The sequence below is a fragment of the Pholcus phalangioides genome, unplaced genomic scaffold (genome assembly GCF_987345545.1).
Source record: "Pholcus phalangioides strain wild (caught in Gottingen) unplaced genomic scaffold, Ppha-v1.0 ptg000012l_1, whole genome shotgun sequence".
NCBI lineage: Eukaryota > Metazoa > Arthropoda > Arachnida > Araneae > Pholcidae > Pholcus > Pholcus phalangioides.
The window spans coordinates 5,774,953-5,802,725 of record NW_028301605.1 but is presented as its reverse complement, the minus strand read 5'-3'; the positions used below and the strand labels follow the sequence as shown (position 1 = coordinate 5,802,725).

The following is a 27,773-nucleotide window of genomic DNA, read 5'->3' as shown; positions in this document are numbered from 1 at the left end:
CGTGGCTCCCGTCTTACCCAGAGTTTTCGACCCTCATCTAGGAGTAAGATCCTTTATTCGTATTGCATTGATTTTTTTAGTGAATGTATAGCTACTGAACAAAAATTTTGCAAATATGATTGGCCTCCAGACCACTGGCCTAGAATTTGAGCTTCCCGCTAGTCCAAGTTTTAGTCAGGGCCGTCTCAATATCATGGGTGCCCTAGGCAAAGTGAGGCTATGGTAGTCCCATATTTAGCTGGGAAATAAACAGCCTATATATTTCCTACTTATTTTCAAAATTTATTGTTCTATACAAAATTTAAGGTGAGGGTCACGTATGAGCATGATCCCTCCCAAGAGTGGGACTGACAGAGCTGCAGCCCGGGGCGTCATATAGTTTTCATCTTATTTTTGTTTTTCACACTATATTTAATATAGTGGAGGGGTCTGAAAAATGTATCCAGGGGCCTGTGAAAAACCCCACTCTAGGGAACCTGCTGCAAAATGTAGGCGGTGAGGCCCGGGTGGGTCCATGCTCTAAGATGGCCCTGGTTTATGGGTGGTTTTTTGGATTCTGTAAAAGTGTATAGTCACTAATACAAAATCTTTATTTCTTCACACCTTGATTTTTCTTCTCAGCTCTCCAAACCACCTGTCATGGCCCCTTTCTCCATTTTCTTCTGTGGCCCCCTTTAAGTATCCCAGTACCACTAGGGGGCCATATGGCCCCCGGTTGAGAACCACTGTTCTACACACCAATAAAAACCAAACAAAAGACCGTAGAAAAACCTTAATAATATGTTTTATCAGAGGGTTTCCATGGTATATAATCACTGGCTATTACACTAAATATTTTGCAGAAAATCTTTTTTTTTCTTCAACATTTGTGTTCCACAAACAAAACTATTTAAAAAAAACCTTTCATGAAAGACAATCAGAAAACAGGCTAAAATTTTGAAACAAGTTTAAAAGAAAAATGCCAAAAGTTAAAAATATATTTTGAGGGTTAGAAAAGAGGAAAAAACAAAACAATTATAATAAATAAAAGCAGACGTGTTCTCGATTCCTTAATAGCTCCTTCCGAACAAGGTATAACATTTAGGTTTGCCATCACACCAGGGACTGATGCATTTCATGTCCGATGGGATATCTCGCGGCTGTTGGAACGGGATGCACAGGCTTTTCGCGCCCATGGACGGTGCTCCGGGTTCAAGCTGCTCATCATCATCCCTAGCGCTCTCTTTCTTGATGCGATCTTCGCATGGTATCTCGCCGCAGAACGGGGCCAGGATGATGCACTTCTCATCCAGCTTCCGACAGAACTGGTCCCAATTTTGCACGACGACCATGTGCTCGTCTAATTCCTTTTTGGCTTTTGTGAAAAGATTGTTATGAATAGTTTCGAGCAGTTCCTTAATGTGTTCCAATGCGCCATCCATTCTGAAGACCAATTTCTCTCCTGTGTCCCTTCGGACAGCGACGAATTGATTTTTCTTCACGTCTTTCGGGCCAATTTCGACCCTGATGGGAACACCCTTCAATTCCCAATGGTTATATTTCCAACCCGGAGAGTAATTCTCCCGGAAGTCTCCCCTGACCCGAATGTTACCTTGTTGGAGAGTTGACTCAAACGACTTGCATTTCTCCAACAAAGCATTTTTTTCTTTGTCCGACAGAGTAGCCGTTATCCCGCATGGCACAATAACGACTTGATGCATGGCTACCCTAGGAGGAAGGACAAGACCTTTGTTGTCGGAATGCACCATGATCATGACGCCGATGCTACGTGTGCTCAACCCCCAAGAGTTCTGGTATACAAAGCGTTTCTCACCGCTGTCTGGGTCCTCGAACACTATTTCAAACATCTTTGAGAAATTCTGGCCAAGATGATGGGACGTTGCTCCCTGTATCCCTCTACCATTGGCCGAGACGTACGCTTCGAGAGTGGTTGTGAAATCAGCACCAGCAAATTTTTCCTTCTCAGTCTTCCGGCCCCTCACAACGGGAACCGCGAGCAAATCTTCATAGACTTGAGCGTAGAGTTTGAGAATCTTGTAGACTTCTGCTACGGCATCATTCTGTGTGGCATGTGCTGTGTGCCCTTCCTGCCAGAGAAACTCCCTGGTACGAATGAATGGCTGGGGATTTTTGAATTCCCATCTGACGACACTGCACCACTGGTTCAGCAACAGCGGGAGATCTCTGTGGGACCGTATCCACTTTGCGTAGGAAGGATACATCACGGTCTCGCTCGTCGGACGAATAGCTATTGGCTCGGCCAAATCAGATTTCCCAGACTTAGTCACCCAGGCGACTTCTGGGGCAAAATCAGCTATGTGTGTTTTCTCTCTCTCGAGTGCGTGAGGTGAGACGAACATCGGGAAATAGCAGTTGCTGACACCGAGGACCTTTATGGCGGGATCGAAGAAATTTGTTATGGCCTCCCAGATGGAAAATGCCCAGGGCCGGAGAATGTAGCAGCCGCTGACGTCATAGTATTCTATCATCTCAGACTTCGTAATGACCTGCGAGTACCAGTCGGCCAGATTTTCTTCTTTCCTAGCCTCCATTCCCAATCTCGTAACTTTCTTTACAGACATCTCGGAACTGTCCTCAACTTTTTCTTTGGCGTTCTGTTCGTCTTTGAATTTTTTGGTTTTTGCCGTTTTCTGGGACTCATCTGATTTGACACTGCTACCTCTGGCGGTTCCGTTCACGACGTCCGGTTTCCACTCAGTGTTTGTAGCCTTCAAGAATTTTTCTTTTAGGTTAAGTAATTGGTTTATTTCAGGCATTATCATCTCCTTACCTACTTTTTCCGATTTCATTTTCCTGACTTTATTGCCTTGAGCGATGATTTCTTCATTGAGTGAGATTGCTTCAGAAGAATCCAATGCTGTCAATGATTTATCCGAATCAGGTTTTTCGAAACTTAATTCTGCTTCAGCGACAGATGGCGTAGATGTATCTCTAGTAGGTTCCAGACATTGTGATAAATCGAGGTCATCTTTTATGATGTCTGGCTTCCACTCGACACCAGCTGCATTTTTGAAGTTTGCTTTCAGCGTCAGTAGCTGTGCAATTTCCGGCTGCAAAATGTCTTTGCTAACTTTCTCGGATTTCATCTTCCTTATTCTGTCTCCCTGAGCAGCAACTTGTCTGTGAAGGGTGATGGCATCACTAGAGAATGACGATGACATGTCCTTGTCCTGCTCCTTCTTTTTTGTTTCGGCAGCTGCAACAGGGATGCTTTCCGGAATGGTACCTGATTTCCACTCTACACCTGTCAAGTTCTTGAAATTTGCTTTTAACGATAACAACATGTTTATTTCCGGATTTAAAACATCTTTACTAGATTTTTCTGATTTCAGTTTCCTAACCTTGTCACCTTGAGCGATTATCTCATTATTGAGCGATACAGCTTCTGTGGAAGTCATGGATGAGGATGTGGCTGTAGCATTAGAATTAGGATCTTTGCTGTCTGTAGTAGTTTTTCCCCCCTCGAAAACCATCTCGGGTTTCCACTCGACACCGAAAGCATTCTTGAAATTTGCTTTGAGCGTCAACAGACGGTTTATTTCTGGAGTGAGAACGTCCTTGCTAACTTTTTCAGATTTCATCTTTCTTATCTTGTCGCCTTGAGCAACTATTTCAGCATTGATAGCAATCGCTTCAGAAGAAGTCGCAGCACTAGAGTCTGCTTTCACTGTCTGCTTACTAGAGTCTGCTTTTAGAGTCGAACTTTTACTGTCAGTTTTGGTGCCTGTTACAGTATTTCCTGCATCCTGGTTACCTTCGAGAACCACTCCGGGCTTCCACTCAAAACCAGTAGCAAACTTGAAATCGGTTTTGAGTGACAACAGATGGTTTATTTCCGGAGTGAGAACGTCCTTGCTAACTTTTTCAGATTTCATCTTTCTTATCTTGTCGCCTTGAGCAACTATTTCAGCATTGATGGCAATCGCTTCAGAAGAAGTCGCAGCACTAGAGTCTGCTTTCACTGTCTGCTTACTAGAGTCTGCTTTTAGAGTCAAACTTTTACTGTCAGTTTTGGTGACTGTTACGGTATTTCCTGCATCCTGGTTACCTTCAAGAACCACTCCAGGCTTCCACTCGAAACCAGTAGCAAACTTGAAATCGTTTTTGAGTGACAACAGAAGGTTTATTTCTGGTGTGAGGACATCTTTACTCGCTTTTTCCGCTTTCAGTTTTCTCACTTTATCGCCCTGGGCTACAATTTTTTCATTGAGAGAGACTGCGTCATTGGAATTGGGTGAGGTTTGTTCCTTCACAACAGGTGTCAGTTTGGCAGGCTGTTTCTCAGATTCTGGTTTCCACTCTCTGCCCATGAGACTTTTGTATTTCTTTTTCAACTGTAAGAGAATCTCTACATCACCAGCGATATCTTCTTTCTTCGCTTTTTGGGCTTTCAACTGTCGTATCTTTTCACCCTGTGATACTATCTGTTGATTCAGCTCTGTGGAAGAAACTCCTTCGATAGCCGCAGACTCATCGCCCGACTTTTCAACACTTTTGTCTTTCTTCTTGCTCTGGGGCTCTTTGTTGCTATCTTTAATGGCTTTCAAAAGACGAACACACCTCGGATACATAGTCAGATCTTTTGTGCCGTCGGGAATAGATATCAAAACAACAGAACTGTCTCTACTGGTATGTCTCAAGCTGGAAGGGTCATACGGTTTGTCGCATATGAAGAAACCTTTTCTCTGGATCTGAATGATCTCGCCTTTCTTTAGCGATGCCATAGCGGGATCACCCAACATCATGACCGTTATCATTGTATTATTGTTGATGAAATTCTTGAAATCTTCATCCTTTCCAAGAATAGATTTTGAGATTATATGATCATAATATACACAAGCACAGGGAACTAACTGAGTCTCGCTGTTGTTGGTGAGCCAAGTAACTTTTAGAGTCTTCTTATAGTCTTTGTTTTCTAGATTCAGGTGACCTTGAATGCTTTCAATTTTCCCAGCGGGATTTTTTTTTATGTCATTAATTAAAATGTTTCCCCAATTAATGAACGTAACGTTCTCGCCTACTTTCATTGCTTCAGCATCTTCTTCATCGATTATCAACTCAGGACCAACATCAACATTTTTTGTGCCTAAGCTTGCATTTTTTGGATGCTTTGCCGCTTCAATTGTTCCTTTAGTGGCATTGTCAATGGTTACAGGAACTTTTCCTTCTATTTCGATGGCATTGTATCTTGGAGCTATTGGATCGATCACTTTTTTATTGAATGCCCATATTTTATCCCATTCCATGACCACAATTGAACGGGATGATCCTTGAGCAACTATGAACTGCTTCAGTCCCTCCACAGTCATTCCTCGCCTTAAAACTCCTCTCACAGTCGGCATTCTTGGATCGTCCCAGCCATCCACGATACCTTCTTGCACGAACCAAGTAAGTTTTCTCTTTGAAAGAACAGTGTTGGTCATATTCAATCTTGAATATTCATATATATACGGTTTCCTCATATTCAAAGCATCGATAACCCAAAAATATTGTTCATCTCTATCGTGATATTCCGTTGTTCTCAAAGCATGTGTCACCCCTTCAATACTATCAACGATGGGACAAGCAAAATCGTAAGTAGGATAAACACTAAATTTGTTACCAGTTCTCGGATGAGCCACAGCCTTACATCGGTACAAAGTTGGATCTCTCATGCAACCGTTGTCAGAATTCATATCCATCTTTGCTCGGACGCAACACTGCTTGCCATGATCAGTACCTTTCTTCATCTCCTCCCACATAGACAAATTTTTAGACACTGGATTCCCACGGTTGCGTGACTCAACTTTCTTTTCTCTCTCCAATTTCATAGTTTCTGCATCAGTATCATCAACATAAGCGAGTCCTCTCTTCAACAATTCTTCGCATTTCTCCAAAATCAAGTCGAAATGATCGGATGTATATGTAAAGACATCGGGTTTGATCTCTAGCATAGCCACGTCTTCCAAGATGACTTTCTCAAAATCTTCTTTTTCTTTCTCTGGATTTGTGTCGTCGAACCTCATCACAAGTCTGCCTTCGAAACTTGTCTGATAGTACGCGTTAAGGAGTGCGGCTTTGGCGTGGCCGATATGAAGGAATCCACTTGCCTCTGGAGGGAAGCGCACAACAACTTTCCCCATTTCGGCACCGGGCAGTTCAACGAATTTCCCCACATCTCCTTTACCAGATACTGTAGACATATCGACGCAATCCAAAGAACCGAGCTCCTCTAAAATCTTAGAAATCGAAGAGAACTGCTTGGATGTTACGAGGCCCTGGTACCATTTCAACACACCAGCAGGTGCTTTTCCGTCCTTAATACACTTTCTTGAAAACAACAAACACCAAGTATAGATATCAGCTAGAGTGATAGTATCGCCAACGAGATAAGTGCTAGTTGCCAAAGCTTTCTCGAGCTTCACCAAGACGTCTTTGAACTCTTGTGAAGTATACTTCCTAGATGAAAATTCAACCCAGTGATCGACCTCGGTCTTCTCAAGGATACTTGAAGATGATCCATACAGGTTTGCTGATGGCGCTGATCTCGCGAGGAAGCGGCCAATACAAGATACTGTAGAGGTGTTGTAACCAACCAACGACGGACTAGTCAAGATCTCGATGCCGGCGCTGCTGTTATTGGTGAGTTCAATGGACACTGGGATCTCCGATCTCACGAACTCTACTGATAGGATAACTGGTAAGTTCTGGATGCATTTATAACATTTAATTTTGATCTCTGGTTTTCCTACCATGGTCAAGGTATATTTGATCCACCAACGCAAAAATAAAATGATGCAAGACAAACCATACACGAGTGCAATGCAACTAATGAACGGCTTGAGCCTTTGAAAAAGCCCTTATTTGAGTATGGAAAAATTAAGTGAATAATCGAATTTGTGATGATTCACAATATTATACATTATTTTTTTCAGAAATATATTTCACATTCGTGTAATTTTTGAACGACGTTCATCATTCATCGAAGTGAACAATTCACTCTTTTAAACAAACGCTGAATAAAGATGAGGTCAAAGCCGTCTATGTTTACTTCTGTGAAGTGAGTTTGATTTTTCTTTTCGGTTTCAGTTAGAGGATTTAAGCCGGGTTTTCCTAGGAATAGGTTTCTTGCGCCGCGTGAACCAATTAGACCATTTCGCGCCGGCAGAAACGTGTTACATAATTACGCTACGCGTTTGTGATTTCCTATTATAGCGTGGCGCATCAGATCAAGGCGGCTATATTATAGTATATGGCCTTGACATCAGCTACTCTGTCGTCTGCATGCTCCGGTTTGAAGGGAAGGGAAAGAAAACACAAGTGAGAGTGAAGAGAATATATATCGGCAAAACCGCGGCGCACGACGCATTTGACTCCTCCAGAAGCAGTCGGCCAATCACACCCGACGTAAAGCGCTGTCGTCAGGCGTATTGCGCTCTTTAGAAAAACAGTCATGCTGCTTTTCTTACTGGTGAGTGGACGGCGTGTCGCGCTGGACGAATCACGTTGCGCACGGCACAGGAAACCTGCTCCTAGGAAAACCGGGTTTAGTTTTTTTTGCTCTACGTGAACCGAACTGGATCATTTCGCATCCGCAGAAAGCTATTGCATAGTCACGCTACGCGTTTGTGGTTACCTAGCTTGGCGCATTAGCTCAGGGTGGCTATATAGTATAGAGCCCTGGCATCAGCTACTATGTCGTCTACATGCTCCGGAACAGGTGCTGTATAATCCAGAGATTAGCGATTTTTGGCGACTTTTTTTTCCGGTGCCAAACATGTTCGCCAAGGCCGTTAGACACTACAGACGCCGAAAAAAAAAAATCGCCAGCATAGAAAACAATAATAAAAACCTATTTGAATAATGAAAAATATCATGAAACATAAGAGGAATATAATAGTAAGGGAATATAATGGTAAGTATAGAATATAAGGGAAATATATTCAAGGGAAGAGAAAGAAAACACAACGAAAATGAAGGGAAGATTGGCGAAATGCACGATGCATTTGACTCCTCCAGAAGCAGTTGGCCAATCATGCCCGACGTAAAGTGTTGTTGTGAGCCGTATTGCGCTCTGTACGAATGCAGTCATACTGCTTTTCTTATTGGTGGGTGGACAGCGTGTCGAGCTGGGTGATTCACGTTACCCGCGGCACAGAAAATTTGCTCCTAGGAAAACCCGGTTTTATTCATTCACTAAAATGTGACTTTTTTTCCCCCCCTGGTGAATTATGCATTAAAACCGTGTTTTCCTAGAAGCAGGTTTTTTGCGCCTCTTGCACCGAATAGGATCATTTTGCATCGGCAGAAACTTGTAAAGTCGGGTTTTCCTAGCAGTAGAATTTCTGGATCGTGTGCAGCGCCAAAACGGTGATTAGTTAAAAACCTGAAATTCATGTTTTTTTTATCAATCAGCGTTTTCACGCTGCATGCGCTGTAGAAGTATGTTTTTCACGGCACATTGAAAAAAAAAACTGTTTCCCGAACAAGACCATTTCGCGTCGGAAGAAATGGAACAATTTGTCACGCTACGCGTTTGTGTTTTCCTAACATGGCACATCAGCTCTTTTGTCCTCTGCATAGAGAGACAGAAGTGAAGGGAAAGAAAACACATAAATGAAGAGAAGATGGGCAAAGCGCCCATCGTTCTAGAGTGTGTCACGCTAGGAAAACACTAATGCGTGGCTTTTTAAAAAGTTACACTTCACATGCGAAATGGCCCTATTTGGTTCGCGCTGTGCAATAAACTTGCTCCTAGGAAAACGAGGCTATAGAGTTAACTAAATTTTAAGTTGTCAATTACTTTAAAATGTATTCAGTCGACATGCTCCCAGGAGTTAAAAGAAATTGAAGATTCAAAAATATTTGGTGCTGGTGGGGGGATTTATTATATATTAAAAACTGTGTGTGTGTGTGGATGGCATGGTTTAAGCTAGATAAAAAATTCCTTTAGCAAAAAAGTGAAAATCTGGGGAAAGCTTTAGCAAAATGCTACAATGCTAATGATCTATCGTTGGATGTCTTCTCGTTTCGTACTTCCTTTACACATTTTTGCGAAAGTGGCTACTACTTCTTTCACATTCTAAGATTTTCTTTCGCAAAAATGCGACCGTAGCTTGAAGCCTGGTGGACAGTTTGGAATATTTCCCTCATCCTAAACAAATTTCCTGCCATCTATTGGTAAAAATATATAATGAAGTATATTTAACGTCCAGAAAAGCATCTGCATTAAATTAAAAAAAAATGAAATTTCAAATAAATTTTATGTTTAATGAACCTAGAGAATTTCCTATAAATTCCAAGAAATTTCCCACGTTGACTGATTTCCCCCGCAAATGTGTGAAATTTCTCTGCTAGATAACCATGTCCTCTCCCATAATCTTACATAATTCGTAATTTAACTTCGATTAATATCATATAACATGTCTCTGATCACAATTCTCATAAGTTCTAGCAGATTATCTTAATGCGTTGTTGCAGAAGCTATGAGCTGTTATAAAAAAACACCTCTCTGAATGCCAGGTATTAAAAATTATTACTATTATTTTTTCTCACACAATGCATCTCACTCACTCCGCTGATTTGAGTAGAATATAGCATGCATGTGCCAGTTGCACTTGCCTCCATAAATATTATCCAATGAGCATCTACTTAATCACTTATCGCGTGAACACTTTTTTGAACAATCGGTAACTTAAAATTTAGTTAACTACTTAATCACAATGCATGCAGACGAGCCTTTAATCTGGTAAATTACGATTGATTATTGCTCGAGGACCTTGTATCCTGCTTTGAATTAATACAAATACAACGCCACAACAGGCAAAATGCCCAACGAGGTGGCTGATAAATGCTATTTATGTCATTCTATAGTTATGGATCCTACTTTCATGTCACCAATCATTATATGTTTATGTAATTTTCAGACTAGGTTGGTTATTTGATTCATGAAAATAATTTACTTAAAAGTGGAAAGTCAAAGCCACATCCATGTTTTCCTCTAAAAGAAAGTTTGACTTGCTCAAAATTTTATTTGCAATTAAGATTTAGCCGGTGATTCAAACAGTTAAGCGCAACAGTATATATTTTTTTCATTTTCAAATTTATGATCATATTATTTTATTATATCATTAGTAGCGCACGGAAGTTCAGGCAAAATGTCATAAATACCTCTTTTTGCATATTTTTAAACTTTTTTGGTACAAATACCGCCTTTGAAATTTTCGTGCTATGAAGTGTGCCTATTTTAACACAGATTTAAGTTTATTAGTGAATTTCAGAGGCCATAATCTCTAAAACTTGGATATTTTGGGCATTGAGAACTTCAAAAGAATTGCACTTTTTAAAATTTTCCAACACTCAGTATTAATTGTCATCAGAAAGCCCACCCCCTCCTTCCAGCCTCCCCATTTAGACGCAACCAAGATCTGAGAGATTGATGTTGGCAGGCATTAACTTTGCTTTGACCGGATGGTGTTAGATTGAATGATTTTGTTTCAGATGAATGCAGCCCATGTTAGAAAAGCAGGAAAATTAGACATTTTTGTTTCTCTATAGGCTTCACATAATATGTCTCACTCAGGCATCGGACTGCTGTTGTATGTGTATAGCGGACAGATGATTTTCCCAAGAGGTCTTGAATTGATGCCATGTCTCACACAAGTCGGAGTAGGAGCAGACAGGGCTCTGGGGACCATGTTGTTTCGATTTTATTTTTCCAGACCATAAATGCACTGCAAAAACCATGGCTATTTATTAAACATATATATCTAGTATTCGATTAAACTGACGAATTGCCCTCACAGGTATGTGACAGATGAGGTCACACAGGGCCCCTCCGTGTTTGCAGGAGTCCAGCATATGTGGTAATATAAAAAAAAGTAAACCAAGATAGCCATGTTTCAACTATAGAAATGATAATGATTATTCCAAATAATACAACAAATAAACGAGAATTATTTGTAACTAGAGGGAGCCCCACAGATCATTTCCTCAACGTCTGGTAATGGTAGCCCTAAAATTCACCTAATCCTGAGGATCTACTAACATTTTATTTTGGACTTTAAATCAGTTTAACTTGAATAATAATGCAGTTATTGTAAACAATAAGTAAAACAATAGGATTGGATCAAGTGCAACCGATTTTTCAGGTAGTTTTTGGACCCTTAATACCTTTGTTTTTAGTTATTTTTTTCTTCCTTTCAAAAATTATAAATGTCTTTTTTTAGTGCCTATTTTAGTGTCTTTTCACCTGCCTATTTTGACCATTTTTGGTGCCTAAACTTCCGGGCTCTAATTATTAGTTACTAATTTAAATTTTTCTATTTTAGTGAAACATATTATGTTAAACTTTGTTGTAATATTTGTATTTGTTCATTTTTATTTAGTTGAATTTCACCTTGATAATTATTCATGAGCTAACTGGATCTTGTTTTTAAATACTTTCCTTTATGTTATTTTATAGTGATGGATCGAAATTATATGTCTAGACTTATTGAATGGGAAAAAGAAATAGAGGAAGAAGGTGTTGCTTTTTTAACAACTGTAGAAAATATGGAACAACGATTGAAGATGATGTCGATTCAACTGGAAAAGTTGAAAATATTACAAGTGATCATTTCCTTTTGTTTTTATCCATTTAATGAAATTTGTAGGCTGTTTGTTATAATTATAACAGGACTCTGAAAAATCAAAAAATATTATTTTACATCATTTAAAAGAAAAATATTCTTGGCTCCTAAGAAGTTTGGTGGAAGAAGCTGGTGTCTATATTTTTTTCTGATTTGTCAAGCCCAGGTTATAAAATGAAACAGTCTATGACAGTTTCCATTCAGCATTTTTTTCTAGTCACAAACACTGCCTATGCCTATCATGAAGACCCATTTACACGAGTTAAGTGGTTTTGTAATTAACTAATTTTAAGTTGTCAAGTGCTGAAAAAAAAAAAACCTTTCCCAACGTAAGTAATGATCATTGGATAATAAGAGGCTATGCTCACTGGCGCATGTGCATAGTGAAAAAATAATACTGACTGAAAATATTCAACTGAAAAAATAGTACTCTGTCTATTCTACGTTTCCATTACACCATTTACCAACTAAACCAGTGTAAACAGCAGTTAACATCTTCGTACATTCTCAAGTACTTGATTACTCACAATTTTTAATTAACAAGTCAGTTATTTAACCCAAGTAAATGGGCCTCAAACAATGGCGGCTCTTGGTTGAGTCGAATGTTCTTGGGGGGGGGGGGACCAAAACAAACTTTCATTCCAAGGTACCAGTAGTCAATTTTCACAAATATGATTTTTTAATTTATTTGATCATTTTTGTCGTACCATGGTCATTTTCTGCACGAGGGCTAATTAGACCAGGACCTACAGTTTATTGCCGATCCTGAATGGTAGCCTTTTTTATACTCACTGAGAGGTTGGTGTGGTACCCCTCAATGTGGGACCTCCTTGTGGTAGCAATCTTTTTTGTGGTCGTGTCGTCATTTCTGTTTTACCCCAGTGTCAGGAAAGTTTCTGACAAGGATGAACCAGGTATCAAACTTGTGACACCTCTAAACATCCTTTGATACTTCAGGCAAGTATCTTATTGACCCGAATTTATTTATTCTAATTCATTAGATAATTTTGCATATTGAAATTTTATTTTTAATACGTCTGTTCAAATGAAAAAAAAAAAAAACAATTCAAGCTCAATCTGGCTGTAACAAACAGTAGTACAGTATGTCTGACAACTTTTTCCAAAAGATGCTGAATTTATAGAGGTGGTCTTAGTTACCAGGTTTAAGAACTTCTAGGAATTATAGGGCGCTGCCAGACAACTCGGAATGGCACAGCAATGCAGAGTGTTAGAATGCTTTCCTGATATAGTAGCATACACAAAAAACACACCACATAAGTGAATATGCATTTCAACAAATGGCACAGGTCAAAGAAGGTATTCAACAAGTTGTTGTTGTCTACAAGCTGTAATGCGGGTCTCACACCTCAGGCGCATGAAATTCCGATCAGCATTCTGGAAGGTTCCGGGCATGTCTCAGACTTCCCTGCAATGCGTGCAGCCAGTTCATCAGCGCTGATATGAAAGTTAAGTACACTTATGACATCCTGGATGTAACATAGGGTTTTGTTTTTTACGACTTTTTTGTCCCATTCACTTATATATTTATACTATATATTTTACCTCAGTTATAACATACCTTGCTCAAAACATACACTGTTGATATGAAAACACAAAAACGAAAAATTAAAAAAAATTGGCCAGACCAGAATTGAATGTTTCTGTGGCTGCACAGCCCTCGCAGCGCTTGTCTGGCCACTTAAAAATCACCAGGGGGTGGTATGTGAAGGGGAAAGATAAGTTTGTGCATGTGTGTGAGTTGTGTAGTGCATGTATGTGTAAAGAATGAAAAAAGCCAAGAGAGATTGTGTGCAAGATTGTCCAGAAATAATTGCAAAATAACAAACTCGGCCAAAATTTTGTCTGTTAACAAACAGACAAAATTTTGGCAGGTCGGACATATTTGGTCATTTATTCATAATTGAAATTTTCATGCTTAGAAATGAAGTGGTGAGATGTGTTCTGTACTTTGTAAACTGCCAGGGTTTCATTGCCACAATGTATCATTTACAACTGTGAAAAAAATAAATATAACTTCAGCATATTTATTGGTGCCCGAGTGATGCAGTTGTAAAGATGCTCGTCTTCCACTATGAAGGTTACCATCAAGGTCCATGGGTTCGAATCTGGGCATAGAACATTTGCAGCAAGTTCTTTACCTACCGAGCCTAGGGCGACCACCAATGGATGGAGTCTTCATTTCCCACCCAACTCCACTGGTTGGAAATTGCTGTATGGCGATATATAACCAGAGTTGGTGTGCGGTGTAGTAGTAGCATATTTATTTCATATTATGTTCAATTTTCCTGCATATGCAAAGGTTTTAAATCAATTTTTATTTAAATTCTCACAAATACATTTTCCATATGGGAAAAAAATGGAACAACCCCTTGAATGAATATTTCAAAAAAACTGAGATTGAAAACTTTTACACACTATTATTTTGAAATCTTCTGCGGGCCAAATAGAATGTCTAAGAAGGCTGTAGTTAAATATTAGACTAACCAAACAAAGAAAATAATTTGGATATAACATACTGCAGAAACAAAACCTTAAAAAATATTAGTCTAAAACCGACATATTTGTGTATAACATTTATTGTATCCTAACGTTTAAAGCATGAATGAAACGTTTAAAGCATGAAAAGCATGAATTTTTTCATCAACGAAAAATAGTTGTTGTCCACAACAACAACTAGTTTCAGAAGGGTGCTCTCCTCAGGGCTCATGTTCAGGCCTCTTGTTATGGAATCTTGTTTTGGATGGGCTGTTCAAAATTAAATGGCCCTCAAATATCAAAGTTCAGGCTTATGCTGACGACTTTTTGCTGATTGCATCTGCTCCTACTGTGAAGGGATCAAGTATTCTTGCTGAGGAAGCTCATCTTATTAAATATCTTAAGGTCATGGGTCTTTTCCTGTAACCTTACATCACTTTAAAGTGATAACCAGCGATAAATGCTTTTGTCTTGAGCCCGGCATGCCTCTTCATTATGCCACATGCTGTCCAGAAATGACACCGTTTTACTTCTGTGTGCCGGCTGCCCATCTGCAAAGACCACGGATGCTTGGCATACTATGTTGAGAGGAATCAAAAGAAAAGGTAAGGAAAATAGTGAAATTCCTTGAGCGACATCCCGAGAAGATAAGGGATCCGACTCCTCCAGCTTCTGTAACTGTAACTCTGGCTTATATGGAGCAAATCGCTACTTCTCAAGCACGAAAATGTGAACTGAACTTGTAGTTTAGTTGAATCGCATGCCACACAAGTTCTAGATAATTTTCCCGCAAATGAAAACCACATTTCACTTCAGAATATTTTTCAATCAAACAGTAATAAAATCCACGGGATATACAGGGTGTTTCACAAAAATCATAACTGTTCAGCTTTCAATCCGTTTTGATCGAATAATGTATAGGTAGAAGGAGGGAAATCTTGAGTTTCATGCAGTTGCCGACATGTAGAACTAACGCTCTTCCTTCGGCCGCCCCTCAAGGGTTTGTCAAGATTGGCTTTACCCACGTTAGAAACCGATTCGGATTACTTCATTTTCCAGTAGAATGGGGCACCACTACACTGGAGCTTGGAGATTCAAGAATTTCTGAACAATCACATTCCTAAATTATGGATCGGCTATATGGGACCTGACAATTCAGGTTAACATCACTGACCACCAAGATCGCAGAACCTCACAGTGTGCTATTTCTTTTTGTGGGGGATTATAAAAGACTACGTTTATGTGCCTCCCCTTCCAGCTACATTAGCCAAGCTGAAGATATGCATAATAGCAGTTGTGGAAGTAGTGGATGCGAGCATAAAAAAGTTTTGGTATAATATGACTACTGTATAGACATATGCCATGCATCCCAAGGTGGACATTTTGAGCAGCTTTAATTTGGTTTGTGAAAAACTTTATGATTAGCCATGTAATATAGAATTAATCTTAAGTTTCTATGTTGAATATTTTTCATAATATATGCGTTTCAAATCGGGTGATTCTTTTTGAAACACCCTGTATAACAGTTTTGAGAAATTAAATTAACATTCAGATAACTTAGGGAATCAAACTGATGCCTAGAAATTCTCTTGGTGGGTGCGTCTTCATTACGATCCGCCCTGGTCTTAAGGCAAGGGAGCCACAGGTGACAAAATTGAAATCGATGGAGAGCACATTATTGTGCTGAAGACGGCAGCAGATGAGTTTAAATAGATTTATTTTTTCACATGATATTCAACAAAATGAATCAACTGCTCCAGCATATAGTTAAGGCTTCCATCTGAAGATGTGACAATACATCCATCACCTATTAATTCAAATTTGTTATTGAGAGGGTTATACAAAATATTTTTTCAATCACAACATAAGTACAGATCTAGGGGGCAAGGGCAATTGGTTGGTAACCATCTTACATATCTGGCCTGGGGAGTGAGAAGGGTGAGAAGGTTGTGCCCTTATTTTAGAGGTTATTTCTAATGAAAACATTGGGTAGAGTTTTCATCAAGTTGCCTGCATCAGTTGAACCATGAATTGTGCAAGTAACTTGCTATGCTACATATGTGACCAATAAATTATCTAAAGACCACCAGTCACCAAGTTCTGGGTTACCGAAAAGTCACTTTTCTCATTTATAGAATCTTTGCTATTTGTACATTAATCATATAGTAATATGGTTTACTAATCATAATCAGTATTTATGCTGGCATGCAGCGATCAGATACAGTGAAACCTGTATAAAACAGAAGGTCAAGAGACTGGAATTATTTTCCGTTCCAGACAGGTTTTCGTTTCATAGAGGTTCACATAGAAATATATGCAGTGATTTATTTCTATCATATACGAAACTTAAGTTTTGATTACATCACCCTAACTTCTATAAACCAACGAGTGTTAAAGGATCATGCATATTATTATTTTGAATTTTTTAAACTATACATTTGAATTTTTTTTTCATATTTAATGAGCTAATAGTTCAACTTCAATATAAAACGTTCTCCTGAATAGCAATAGAATAAACACTTTCGTCAAAAATGAAAATTTTTTTAATACAGTGAAACCTCGATATAACCAAGAAAAAATATTGTTTTTAAAGAATTATTTTTGTAAAGAGGCAAAATTTTCCTTACGTGTGATGCAGTTTATACTGTTGTTGTCATCTTATCTACGCTGACGTTATTAATAGCATCAGAAAATGAGCTTTTATGTATTTATTCGCCGCAAAAAATTATATTTGATTAATGTATTGTCAAAATTCACCGAGATGATTTGCCTCTGTAAAGAAGTTTAATTTACCGTATTACATTATCGTGCCTTACACAGATAGTAGCAATAACTTCCTTTAGCTTTCGGTGATTTTTTGGTGCAAGATATTGATGTCATCAGATGTATTCAGAAGAAGGAAAAGAAGTAACGAGACGAAGTTAAAAATGAATTAAAAATGATTTTGAGCAAAATATAAAACAATATTGTTTTTTATAGCGGTTTCAGAAATCTCGTAAAAATATTGTTATGAAGAGATTTATCGTAGTAAAGGATATCGTTATATTGAGTATCATTGTAGTTAGGTTTCACTGTATTTAAAATAAAAATTGAGAAATTGCATACCCTTTTAAAAAACAGTGACAATGAGTCAACAACCAATAACGTTTGTGAAAGGAAGATTCTACATATCTAACATTTAAATTTTGCTTTTTTACACCTCTACGAACTCCATTTTGTGTTCAAATTCAATACTTGTTTCGTGTTTCAGTCTCCCTTTTGTATTTCTCTCCTGAAATTATCAAACTTTTTCTAAGAAATAGGAGTGTTTTCTAATAAAAGTCACCATTTCCATCATAAATGAAATGCTAAACAAGATTTTACTAAATTTTGAATAGTAAATCCGCTTCTTCTCAAGCCCGACCCCCAGAACCAGTTCAGATAAATAAGCATCCATCGTTTTTCCAATAAGAGAAAAGAGTTTGCCTAACAAAAAGGGAGATCAGAACGACTTTACTTTCCTCCCATCTAAAGGACAAAAACATGCACTTGGCCAAAATTTCTTTTCATTTTAGCAGGTTTTGTGTCTAGCAGGGGCGTAGCCAGAAATTTCGTTCGGGGGGGGGGGGACCACTTTCATTTTGGGGGGGGGGGACCAAAGTGACAGAACAATGGATTTGGCTATCTTTTTCCCTTTTTTCGGTCATTTTCTCACATTTCGGGGGGGGGGGGGAACCAGACCCCCAAGTCCCCCCCCCTCCCCTCGCTACGCCCTTGGTGTCTAGAAATAGATTCAATATGCCTTCAGTTTCACGTTAGACAGTTTCTGTCTTGAAAAGGTTTCCTATCATTGAAAAGAATTAATTATTCACTAGATTATATATTTGTTCCAGGTAAGACAAGTTTCCATCTCATACAGGTTTCACTGTATATATTTTCTTTTATTTGTAGGAACAGTATGTAGTTGCCTCACAAGAACAGTTGCGGCGGAAATCATCTTTAAGTATCAACCAAAACCAAGCAGCAAACCAGTATATACCAGAATCTATGCTCTTCATGGATAGGACATCCTCTAATGATGCTGCACATAAGTCAGTCAGCTATGATGCATCTCATATGCTTGTCAATAGCACGTTTCGCACACCTCATGTAGATCCATCAGCACATATTTCACTTTTTGATAGTCAATCAAAAATGATGTCAATGCAAAACATTGGCTTCACCAGTTCCACTCCTTACAATCCAAGGAATATGGTTCCAATGAAACCACTTGCTCTGACATCGGAACTTTCTGTAAGTGAACTGCCATTGGATAACATTTCTTTTTTTGACGACATACAGAACAAACTTGCTCAAAATCGCAAGGAATCAGAACCCAGTCTTAGCATGCTTGCACCATCTAATGAGATGAAAAATCCAGAAACTCAGAGGAAAGATTCACATAATGTTAAAGAAACTATTAAAAACAACACCTCTGGTAATTTCATGGTTTCAGAAAAGCATGCAATTAAGGAAGGTGTGTATAATACACACACAGTGAATATCAACACTGTAACAATTGATGGTTCGGCATTAGAAGCCGAATGTGGCCAGGAAGAGCAGCAGCAAAATAATGCGGCCTCTGCTACAGTATCAAAACCTACAGAACAGTTTTCTGATGATGGTTCTTACTATAGTCCTCCTAGGCGAGAAATAGAGATGAAAAATATAACACCGATCAAGAAACTTGTCACCCTTAGCAAGAAGAAAAAAGAACCAGATGTCTCTGAACCTAAAGGGGAAATGACTGATAACACAGCGAGCAAACCTGAACTGGTTGTCCCTATTTCTGATCACCCAATAACTAGTGGAGTTGCAGATAGTATTGAAGGAGAGAAATCAGTTTCACTCAAATTAAATGAGCAAAAAACTATGGCCACTGCTGCCCATGACAGTCCAAAACTTGCTCAAGAAAAAACTGAGGGAGCAACCGCGATAAATACTGGTATGTCAACCCCCAATAAGGATACAAATAAAGATATACAATCACGCAATGGTAAAGCTAGCGATCCTGTCAAAGAGCAATCCAAGATTGTTGAAAAGGACAAAAAAGTTTCAGCAAACCCTAAAGGTAGTTGAAATTTTTCTTTTATTGCCCGAATTAACATGATTTCTGGTCACATTGCTCGTTTAGTGTTCTTCCAAGAATTTTTTTTTGGAGCAAGTATCAGAAAGAAACATCCGATTGGGAGCTAGTGTGTGTAAAGCAGTGTTTCCCAAAGTGGGTGATGGAATGGTTCTGGGGGGGGGGGGATAGATTTAACATAGGGGAAAAGATTTAACATAGAACTCTATGGGTTCACTTGAGTGGGAGGGGGCGATGGGAGAAAAATATTTCTGAAGAAAAGGGCGATGGGGAAGGAAAAACTTAGGAAACTATGGTGTAGAGCAGTGATTCCCATCGTGGACGTTAACGCCCCCGGGGGGCGATGGAATATTCCAGGGGGGCGGTAGAAGCTACAGGTATAGCATAGGATTCTATGGGTTAGATTGCGTTAGGGGGCACTGGGAGAAAAAATTTCTGAAGAAGGGGGCGATGGGACAAAAAAAGTTGGGAAACTATGGTGTAGAGCATCGTATGACAAAAATTACAGATAGCAATATGTGTAATGATTAAATCATTGCTTTTGGGCCAATCCACCAATTTATTACTAGAATTTGCATTATCGCCGGTACCAGGGTCATAATTAAGATTTCTAATGGGGGGGGCAAACATGATTTTGCTGCCCCTTCCACTGTGAAATTTGACAATTTTTTACAGTGTTTTTTGTTTTAAAATTTTCCTTAAAAGTTTGCCACCTAGGGCAGTTGCTCTTTTTGCCCCCCCCCCTCTATTTCTGGCCCTGGCTGGTACCATTATTCTCAGTTTATCTCTCCAACATGGATAATACACAAGTACCCATAAAAGATTAAGGAACCTTGTTCCAGAACAGGGTTTTTAATACATGGTTCTGCAAGCCATATTTGGCCCTCTGATCTTTTTGTCATGGCCTGCCGATCGTTTTCAAAAAATGGTTGAAAACATTGAAAGACGATTATTCTAAAATTAATGAAGGAAATAATTTGGGAATAAATGTAAGAATTAATTTGGGAATAAATGAAAGAATTAATTTGGGAATAAATGAAATAATTAATTTGGGAATAAATGAAATAATTAATTTGGGAATAAATGAAAGAATTAATTTGGGAATAAATGAAATAATTAATTTGGGAATAAATGAAAGAATTAATTTGGGAATAAATGAAATAATTAATTTGGGAATAAATGAAAGAATTAATTTGGGAATAAATGAAATAATTAATTTGGGAATAAATGAAATAATTAATTTGGGAATAAATGAAATAATTAATTTGGGAATAAATGAAATAATTAATTTGGGAATAAATGAAAGAATTAATTTGGGAATAAATGAAAGAATTAATTTGGGAATAATAATCATTGATCATTTTTATCGCACCACAGTGATTTTCTGAACACGGGGGCGAATTAGATCAGGACCCACAATTTATTGCCAATTCCGAACGGCAGTTTTTTTTAATACTCACAGAGAGGTTGGTGCGCTAACCCCTCAATGTGATACTTCCTTTCAGTAGCAATCTTTTGCTGTGGTCATGTCTCTGTTTCTGTTGTGCCTCTGTATCAGGAAAGTTTCTGACAAGTTGCAACCGGGTATCAAACTTGTGACACCTCTAAACATCCTTTGGTGCTTTAAACAAGCATCTTATCAATCTGGGCTACCACGCCCATTGCGAATAATGAGAGAAATAATTTGGGAATAAATTAAATAATTTTGGGGTGAATGAAATAAATCAGGAAATAATGAAAGAAAATTTTGAAATGAATGAAGGAAATAATTTTGGAATGAAATGAAAGAAATAATTTCGAAATAAACAAAATAAATATTTCAAGAATTAATGAAAGAAATTCAAGAATTTTTTCAAACAAAGAATTTTAGAATTAGTTCGTAAAATAACTGATAAATCAATAAGAGGAATAATTTTGTATTTTTTCTAATAGAAATTATTTCACAATTAATATAAGAATAATTGAATAATTATTGAAAGAAATAATTTCAAGATATATTGAAAAGGAAATAATTCTTCAGAATTGTTGAAATAAACAATTACAGAATGATTTAAAGTGATTTCTGGTTAAATTAATTAGTAGTCAATCAGAAACTTTTCCAAAATTGGTAAAAAAAGTTATTTCAGAACTAATCAAAATTAATAATTGATAAAATATATAATTTCAGGAAAAAAAATGAGTCTTCAATTATTTTTGTAGCTATATATATTATAGCCCTGTTCAACTTGGGGGCCCCAATTGGCTTTTTTGATAATATTTTGACTATAAATTACACAAGAAGCCCTTGTAAATCTTTGAGGAGGATTCTATTTTACAATTATAAATACCTTGGTATTAGTTGGTGGCCTGCTGACTTCATGGGAATTTTCAATCTGGTCCACTGTATTTGAAAGGTTGAAGATTCCCCCCCCCCTCTCCCCCCGTGCTCCAGTACAACAGTGCTAGAGCTTTTGCTCTTAGATAAGTTGTGTGTGGAGTGAATTGTTATTTATTTGTTGATAACGATTGCATATTTTAGATTATGGGAACATGAGGAAAAAAAAATGCACCATTGTTTGAATTGTAGCTTCCTATAATTGAAGGTTCTAATTCACATTTGATAGGTGATAAGAATTTGTTGTGAAGTTTGAAGTACAAGTGAAAATTCTTCTAAATTTAACGTAGAAACAAGCTAAATTTTTTTTTTTTTAATTTTGATTTTTAGTTTCTAGGAATATCTCATTCAAATCTCTGAAATCTCTGGGGAGTTCAACAGCAACGGACAGTGATGACAGCTTCTCTGATGGAAATCTCCCATTGACATGTGAATAATATTTTTACAGTTATATCAATACTTATTGCTACCTTAAATGAGAAGTATTTACTTTTTGGTGATTGTTCTATTTTTAATTTTACAATAAGTCAACTAATTAGCGTCAGAGTGGTGCAGTGGTAAGATGCTCATCTTCCACCATGAAGGTTACCGTCAGGGTTTCTCTGGGTTCAATTCTGAGGGAAGAATATAAAAAACTAGTTCTTTACCTACCGATAGATGGCACCATTTCCCAGCCAACTCCATCGGTTTGAAATTGCGGTATGGTGATAGGACCGGAGTTCATGTGCGGTTATATTAGTCAGCTAATTAGTAGCCACCTGTGATAGTAATAACAGTTTATACAATGACACTCTCATTCACTTTTGAATACTAATAATATGGGAATGCTAAGTACAGTAGATTCCCAACTATACAGCCTAATGTGGCAAAAGGGCAGGATGGATGACAAAAAAGCCTGACAGGCAGGAGTTCACTTTTTATTCTGTCCATATTAATAAAAACACAATTTTTACACCAAAACTTGCTGTTATTCATGTTTTCTGACTTCTTTGTACAGGTTAGTAATTCATAAATGTTTGTTATGTACATTAAAAAAAAATTATCACAGAAAATGGTAGTCAAATAATTAAAGTATGTACACATTTCAAGATAAATTTTATAAACATAAAATCATGAGATTATACAGTGGAATATGTGTAAGGTGTGCATTCAGTAAGAATATATGCACTTTCAAAATAAACAAAAAATTAACGTAAAACATAGGCTTGATTCTTACAAAAATTATTTAAATTTATTCTACTGTAATATTCTAATTTTTTCACTGTGCCATTTTTCCATAATCTTTAATAATAATAAAAACCAACGAAGCGTACCAAAAAACAAAATTTACTAACGTAATTAGGAACAACTGTAAATGCATTCTGCACTTTTTAGAACAGGTAGCAAGACAAGGAAAATATCTGCATTTTGCACATCTCTACTTGCACACAGCACGTAGGAGGATTGTAGTAGACACCCCCCTGCAGCACCTTAACAAAGTAAATTATCTCTCATTTTATTACAGATAATAATAATTATTTTTCAACTAGGTTGGATAGTAGGGAGGCCGGATCGAGCCTACTGTAGTGGTGGTAATGATATGTAAGTTGTTGAGAAAATAACATCTCTCTCTACTGTTGCTATCTGAAGGCCTATGGCTAACTTAGACTACTATGTCTATACTCCAAGCATAATGCTACTGTGCATTTTAAAATAAGAAAAAAGTGTCTTTGTGGTATATTGGTTAATGTACTTTCTCTGATTGTGAGAGGACCATGGTTCAACAATTCCTAGCAAATACAGCAAACTTCACTCTCACAAGTTCATTTTGGCATTAATGTCCAGAATGTGTCTTTTTTCGATGTTCTATAATGTTAAGTTACTGAGAAAATAACACCTTTACTGTGAGATAATTTCTTTAAATCAGGGCTGGGTAAATTTAAAAAAAAAAAAAAATCTAGGTGCCAGAACAATTTTTTAGGAGCTTTTTTCAGTAAAAGTTTTTTCACCCCAAAGAAAAAGGGGTCCCAAATAATGTTTCTTTTGACTTTTTCAGGACATAGTGACCCTCTTTCATGTTGGCAGATATGGTGCTATAAATTTCAAACATTTTGTGCTGCTCTCAGCCTGCAATTTAGTAACTACAAAAAGAAAATTTTCAGCTCCAATACCAATTTTTTAGTCGCCATGGCGATCCAACGTCTGGGCATTGTTCACCCCTGCTTTAAAACACATTACAAATGTATTTTGCCCAAAACAGAATGTGCCAAAATCTGTGATGTATGTTGCAGGACAATCAGTTCTGCTGCAGAACAATTTGGAAGAATTTTAATAAAAATAAAGAAAACACTATTATGGGGATTTTTATCACAGAAATTTTCCAGTTAGCTGAGGGCGCATTGCAGAATAATGCAAAACATTTTGCTTTGGGATGTATTTTATACCTAATATCTTGTGGAATCCTTTTATACTGAGGGTAATATAAGGACTGTTGTACAAAAATGAAATTCATAAAATAATGAAGGGGGAGATGATGCTTGAGAAATGTATCTGACAGGGCTGCAACTACATGCTGTCAGCCAGGCAAGCTCACATTTTGGCCATCCTTTGTATGTTGAAGGATAGGTTATTTTAATATCTCTGGTCCGGTGACCTAGGGCACCAGACCCATCTGCTCTCCCCTTGTTGCAACCCTGCTATCTGACGTAATATATTAATACTTGATACAATGGATTATCATTGTATGTGGTTGCATGTGTTATGGCTAATGTCCATAGTGTCTTTGGAATAATTTTTGAGAAAAAACAAACACAGTTGATAACTTCAAATTTTAATTTTTTTTTCTCCTCTTCAGCTTCAGCTGCTTACAAAAGTATGATCGGTGCAGGAGATTCTTCAACAAAGCCAAGCAAAGTGATAGAAGAATCTGCAAGTGATAGTGATAGCGAAGATGATGTTGAAAGGGCACTGGCTATGGCAGTCAACAAGAATAAACCAAAACCATCCACTGAATTGACATTGAAGTCACCCTTGAAAAACTCTCTACCACCTTCATCGCCGTCTTCTGCCAATAAAAGCAAACAAGATGATGTGTCTGGGAAAAAAAACAAGACATCCAATATGCAATCGAAACCACGATCTACAAGGTACTAGTATCAAAATACTCTTGTTTTCAAACTGTATCAACTGCTCAATATCAGCAATTCTTCTCACATGCAAATACAAACCTATTGAATATTATCATAATTCAAGTATGCAAGAATTACTTTATGTCAATAACAAATAAATCCTGACTTATTTTAATTTTGCTGTGTAAAAGGAAACAAAAATCACACATTTTTCCTGTCAAACTTAAATTTTATTACAGAGAGCCGCACAACACAATACTGGTCAATCAAACACCATTCCAGTTCATAATACAGTGATATCTTGGTTGACGAAGATAATTTGTTCCAGATTCATGCTTGTTAGCCAAAATCTTTGTAAGCTGAAACATGATTTTCCATAGGCTTATATGTAAAATCGCTTGATTCGTTTCAAGTTCCACCCAAGTTTTTTGGGAAGCTGTAAAAAAAAGACAAAAACTGATTGAAGGTTAAAACGAACAGCTTCAAAACTGGATAAATTAGAATCTGTAGGAAGATGAGAGATGTTGAAGATCTTTACTTTAGTCTACTAAAGCTGGGGTGTTGACTTAACCGTCGAGTTCGTAGGTGCTCTATCTATTTGTGATTTATCTCATTTCTACATCTGATATATGGTGATAGAAAATATAAGCTCCTGGAATGTCCTGACTGTTCAGTTTGACGCTTAGAGTCGTGCACTGAAAGAAAGTGTGCTCTGAAAACACATAGGCTCTTTTTTTTAAATGCATTTTCCTATTAGATGAATATTTTATTTTACATGAAATGATTAAAAAAACTTTAAAAACAGAAGTGTAGAGGTACATCTGGATAAAGTTTTCGAGGTGGACATGAGTTAATCACACTGAAGTGAGAGTAATGCTGATGATGATTGGCACCAAAATTCAGCTCATGACATGGCTGTTTTATGTTAGCGTGTGCGTCCATTTCAACCCAAATGTTCGTTATCCAAGGCAGGAAAAATCATGAAAAAATTTTCATTAGCCAAAAAATTTGTAAGCCGAGCCATTTATTAGCCAAGGTATCACTGTATTACCATCATGACAAGTACATTAACCCTTGAAGCTTTGCATGCAGACGTTAAACTGCTCCCATCATCTATGCATAATAATTTACCCGACACCGCCCAGTCCCCTCACCCGGGGCAATGGCTAAAATTGACGATGGTCGATAGAGCCTGAGTGGTGCACAGTATGAAATGAACTGCTCCCATCATCTATAAGTGATCAGATCATCAGTATAATACTGTGTCTTGACAGAAAGTAATTAAAAAAAAACTTATATCTGACTTAAAAAATTATTGCAACTCCCCTTGAGATAGAGATAATGATTCCTCACTAAACATATTTTAAAATATTTCTCCCTTTAATAAAAGTAAAATAAAACCACCAAAACCAGCCTAAAAACAAAGGTGAAATTTTTTCGCAAAGTTGAAGGGTTAAACACACACAAGAGAGAGAAATCTATATATACAGTAGGACCCTGATTATTTGAACTAATGTGTACCAGACCTACCTTGAATAAGCCAGACTTTTAAGAAATTTGAAGTTAAATGAAATGAATGAAGCCACACATAAATTGGAGGGGGGGGGGGGTGGAAATTATGGTTACACAAAAGTTATTTTTAATTACTGTATAGTGCAGTAAAACGATCATATGAATAATATTAAATTGCATGAAATACTGTAACATATTTGCAGTTTATGATGCTTTAAAGATTATGCAAGGTGCTTTGAAAAAATAGTCTTTAAATGTCTCATCATCCAGCTCTGTTGAATGTGTCAGGTTCATCATAATACTTCAATAGGTTTTAAGAGGTTTGTCTCGTCAGAAGTCTTCAATTTATTTTACGTATTGATCTCCTACTAGGAAAAACTAAATTTCTCTCAACCCCCCATGTGAATAAGCCAACCCATAAAATCTTATGTTCTACCTGTAGCTGCTATCGTTCCCCCCCCCCCCCCCCGATCCATTGGATCGCTCCTTTCATTTCGGGAAACAATGTTTGACCTTTAACAACTTCTCATAATAACTTCTCAAGCTCTTCACATATTCTGTGAGCAAGTTTGTCACAATATAGGTGTTTAGCACGTTGGTTGACAGACTCTTTTTCTATAAATTTACGAAAAGTACCTTGACTGATGCAAAACATGATTAATCTAGGCTCAGATAATGGGGCCCCTACCATATTATAAACAAGTATTTACCATCTTCACTTAAAAATATAAAAGACCGATGGCACAACACCAGCAAAAACACGAAACAAGCTCAATTCTGACAACATATACTTATATATGTTGGTAGGGCCAGGCCATATACATACACACGTGCTATTTTTTGGCATGCACCGATTTGTTAGAGATTTGGAGTGAAGTGTTAGCCTGAGTGGTGTGGTGGTAAGATGAAGTGAAGGTTGCTGTCACGGCCCCAGGTTTAAATCCGAGGGAGGATATAGATATGATATTTTCCCTAAAGAGCTTGAGGTGACCACCGATAGACAGTGCCTTCATTTCCAACACAACTCATTAATGGCAGTAAATTGCAATATAGCGATATGGCCAGAGTTGGTGTTTGGTGAAGTACTAGGGTTAAGTGGTAGCTGCTGTGGTGGCCAAATGGTCATAGTGATGGACTTGCATCATGAGAACCGGGTTCGAACCCCACTGTTGCCACAGTGGTGATCGGCTGAAGTTGGTTTTCTGTGGTTCCCAATTTTGAGGTGCGAATGCAAGCTGATCTCCCCATTAAAAAGTCTGGCCACAGAGAGCAACAGGCCTAAAAATGGTACAAATATTCAATTATTACACATCATTTCTGAAATATAGATGGCACCACTGAAAAATCAGACACAACACTATATACCCATTCAGACTGTTGGGTATACACATTCATACTTCCGGCCAAACTCATTCAGTAGTAAATTGCCCATGGTGATAGACCTGAGTTGTGCTTGGATTGAAAGAAAGAAAGGGTAGTTAACTGTTTTTAAAGGCCAATTTATGAACATTATTTTTGTAAAAAATGAACATCCATTCACAAAAATATCA

General features: G+C 37.7%; 1 protein-coding gene and 1 pseudogene across 7 annotated transcripts in view; one reads left to right on the top strand and one right to left on the bottom strand.

The window, feature by feature from the left end:
• Nucleotides 1-766: 766 nt before the first annotated feature.
• Nucleotides 767-6,836, bottom strand: LOC149079222 (bifunctional glutamate/proline--tRNA ligase pseudogene; annotated as a pseudogene). The gene has a single exon (XR_016193665.1). The product of XR_016193665.1 is annotated as a bifunctional glutamate/proline--tRNA ligase pseudogene (transcript).
• Nucleotides 6,837-7,021: 185 nt separating this feature from the next.
• Nucleotides 7,022-27,773, top strand: part of LOC149079221 (uncharacterized) — a 31,571-nt gene continuing 10,819 nt past the window's right edge. The window contains exons 1-5 of one of the 6 annotated variants that reach the window (XM_089240122.1): nt 7,022-7,060; nt 11,465-11,610; nt 18,057-19,215; nt 21,935-22,033; nt 24,438-24,729. In XM_089240122.1, the coding sequence (XP_089096248.1) occupies nt 7,060; nt 11,465-11,610; nt 18,057-19,215; nt 21,935-22,033; nt 24,438-24,729 (1,697 nt within the window). In that variant the 5' untranslated portion in view covers nt 7,022-7,059. Of the gene's footprint in view, nt 8,371-9,500; nt 9,523-9,926; nt 10,066-11,464; nt 11,611-18,056; nt 19,216-21,934; nt 22,034-24,437; nt 24,730-27,773 lie in introns of those variants that run through there. The other 5 variants (XM_089240118.1, XM_089240123.1, XM_089240121.1 and 2 more) reach the window with 5 other exon arrangements.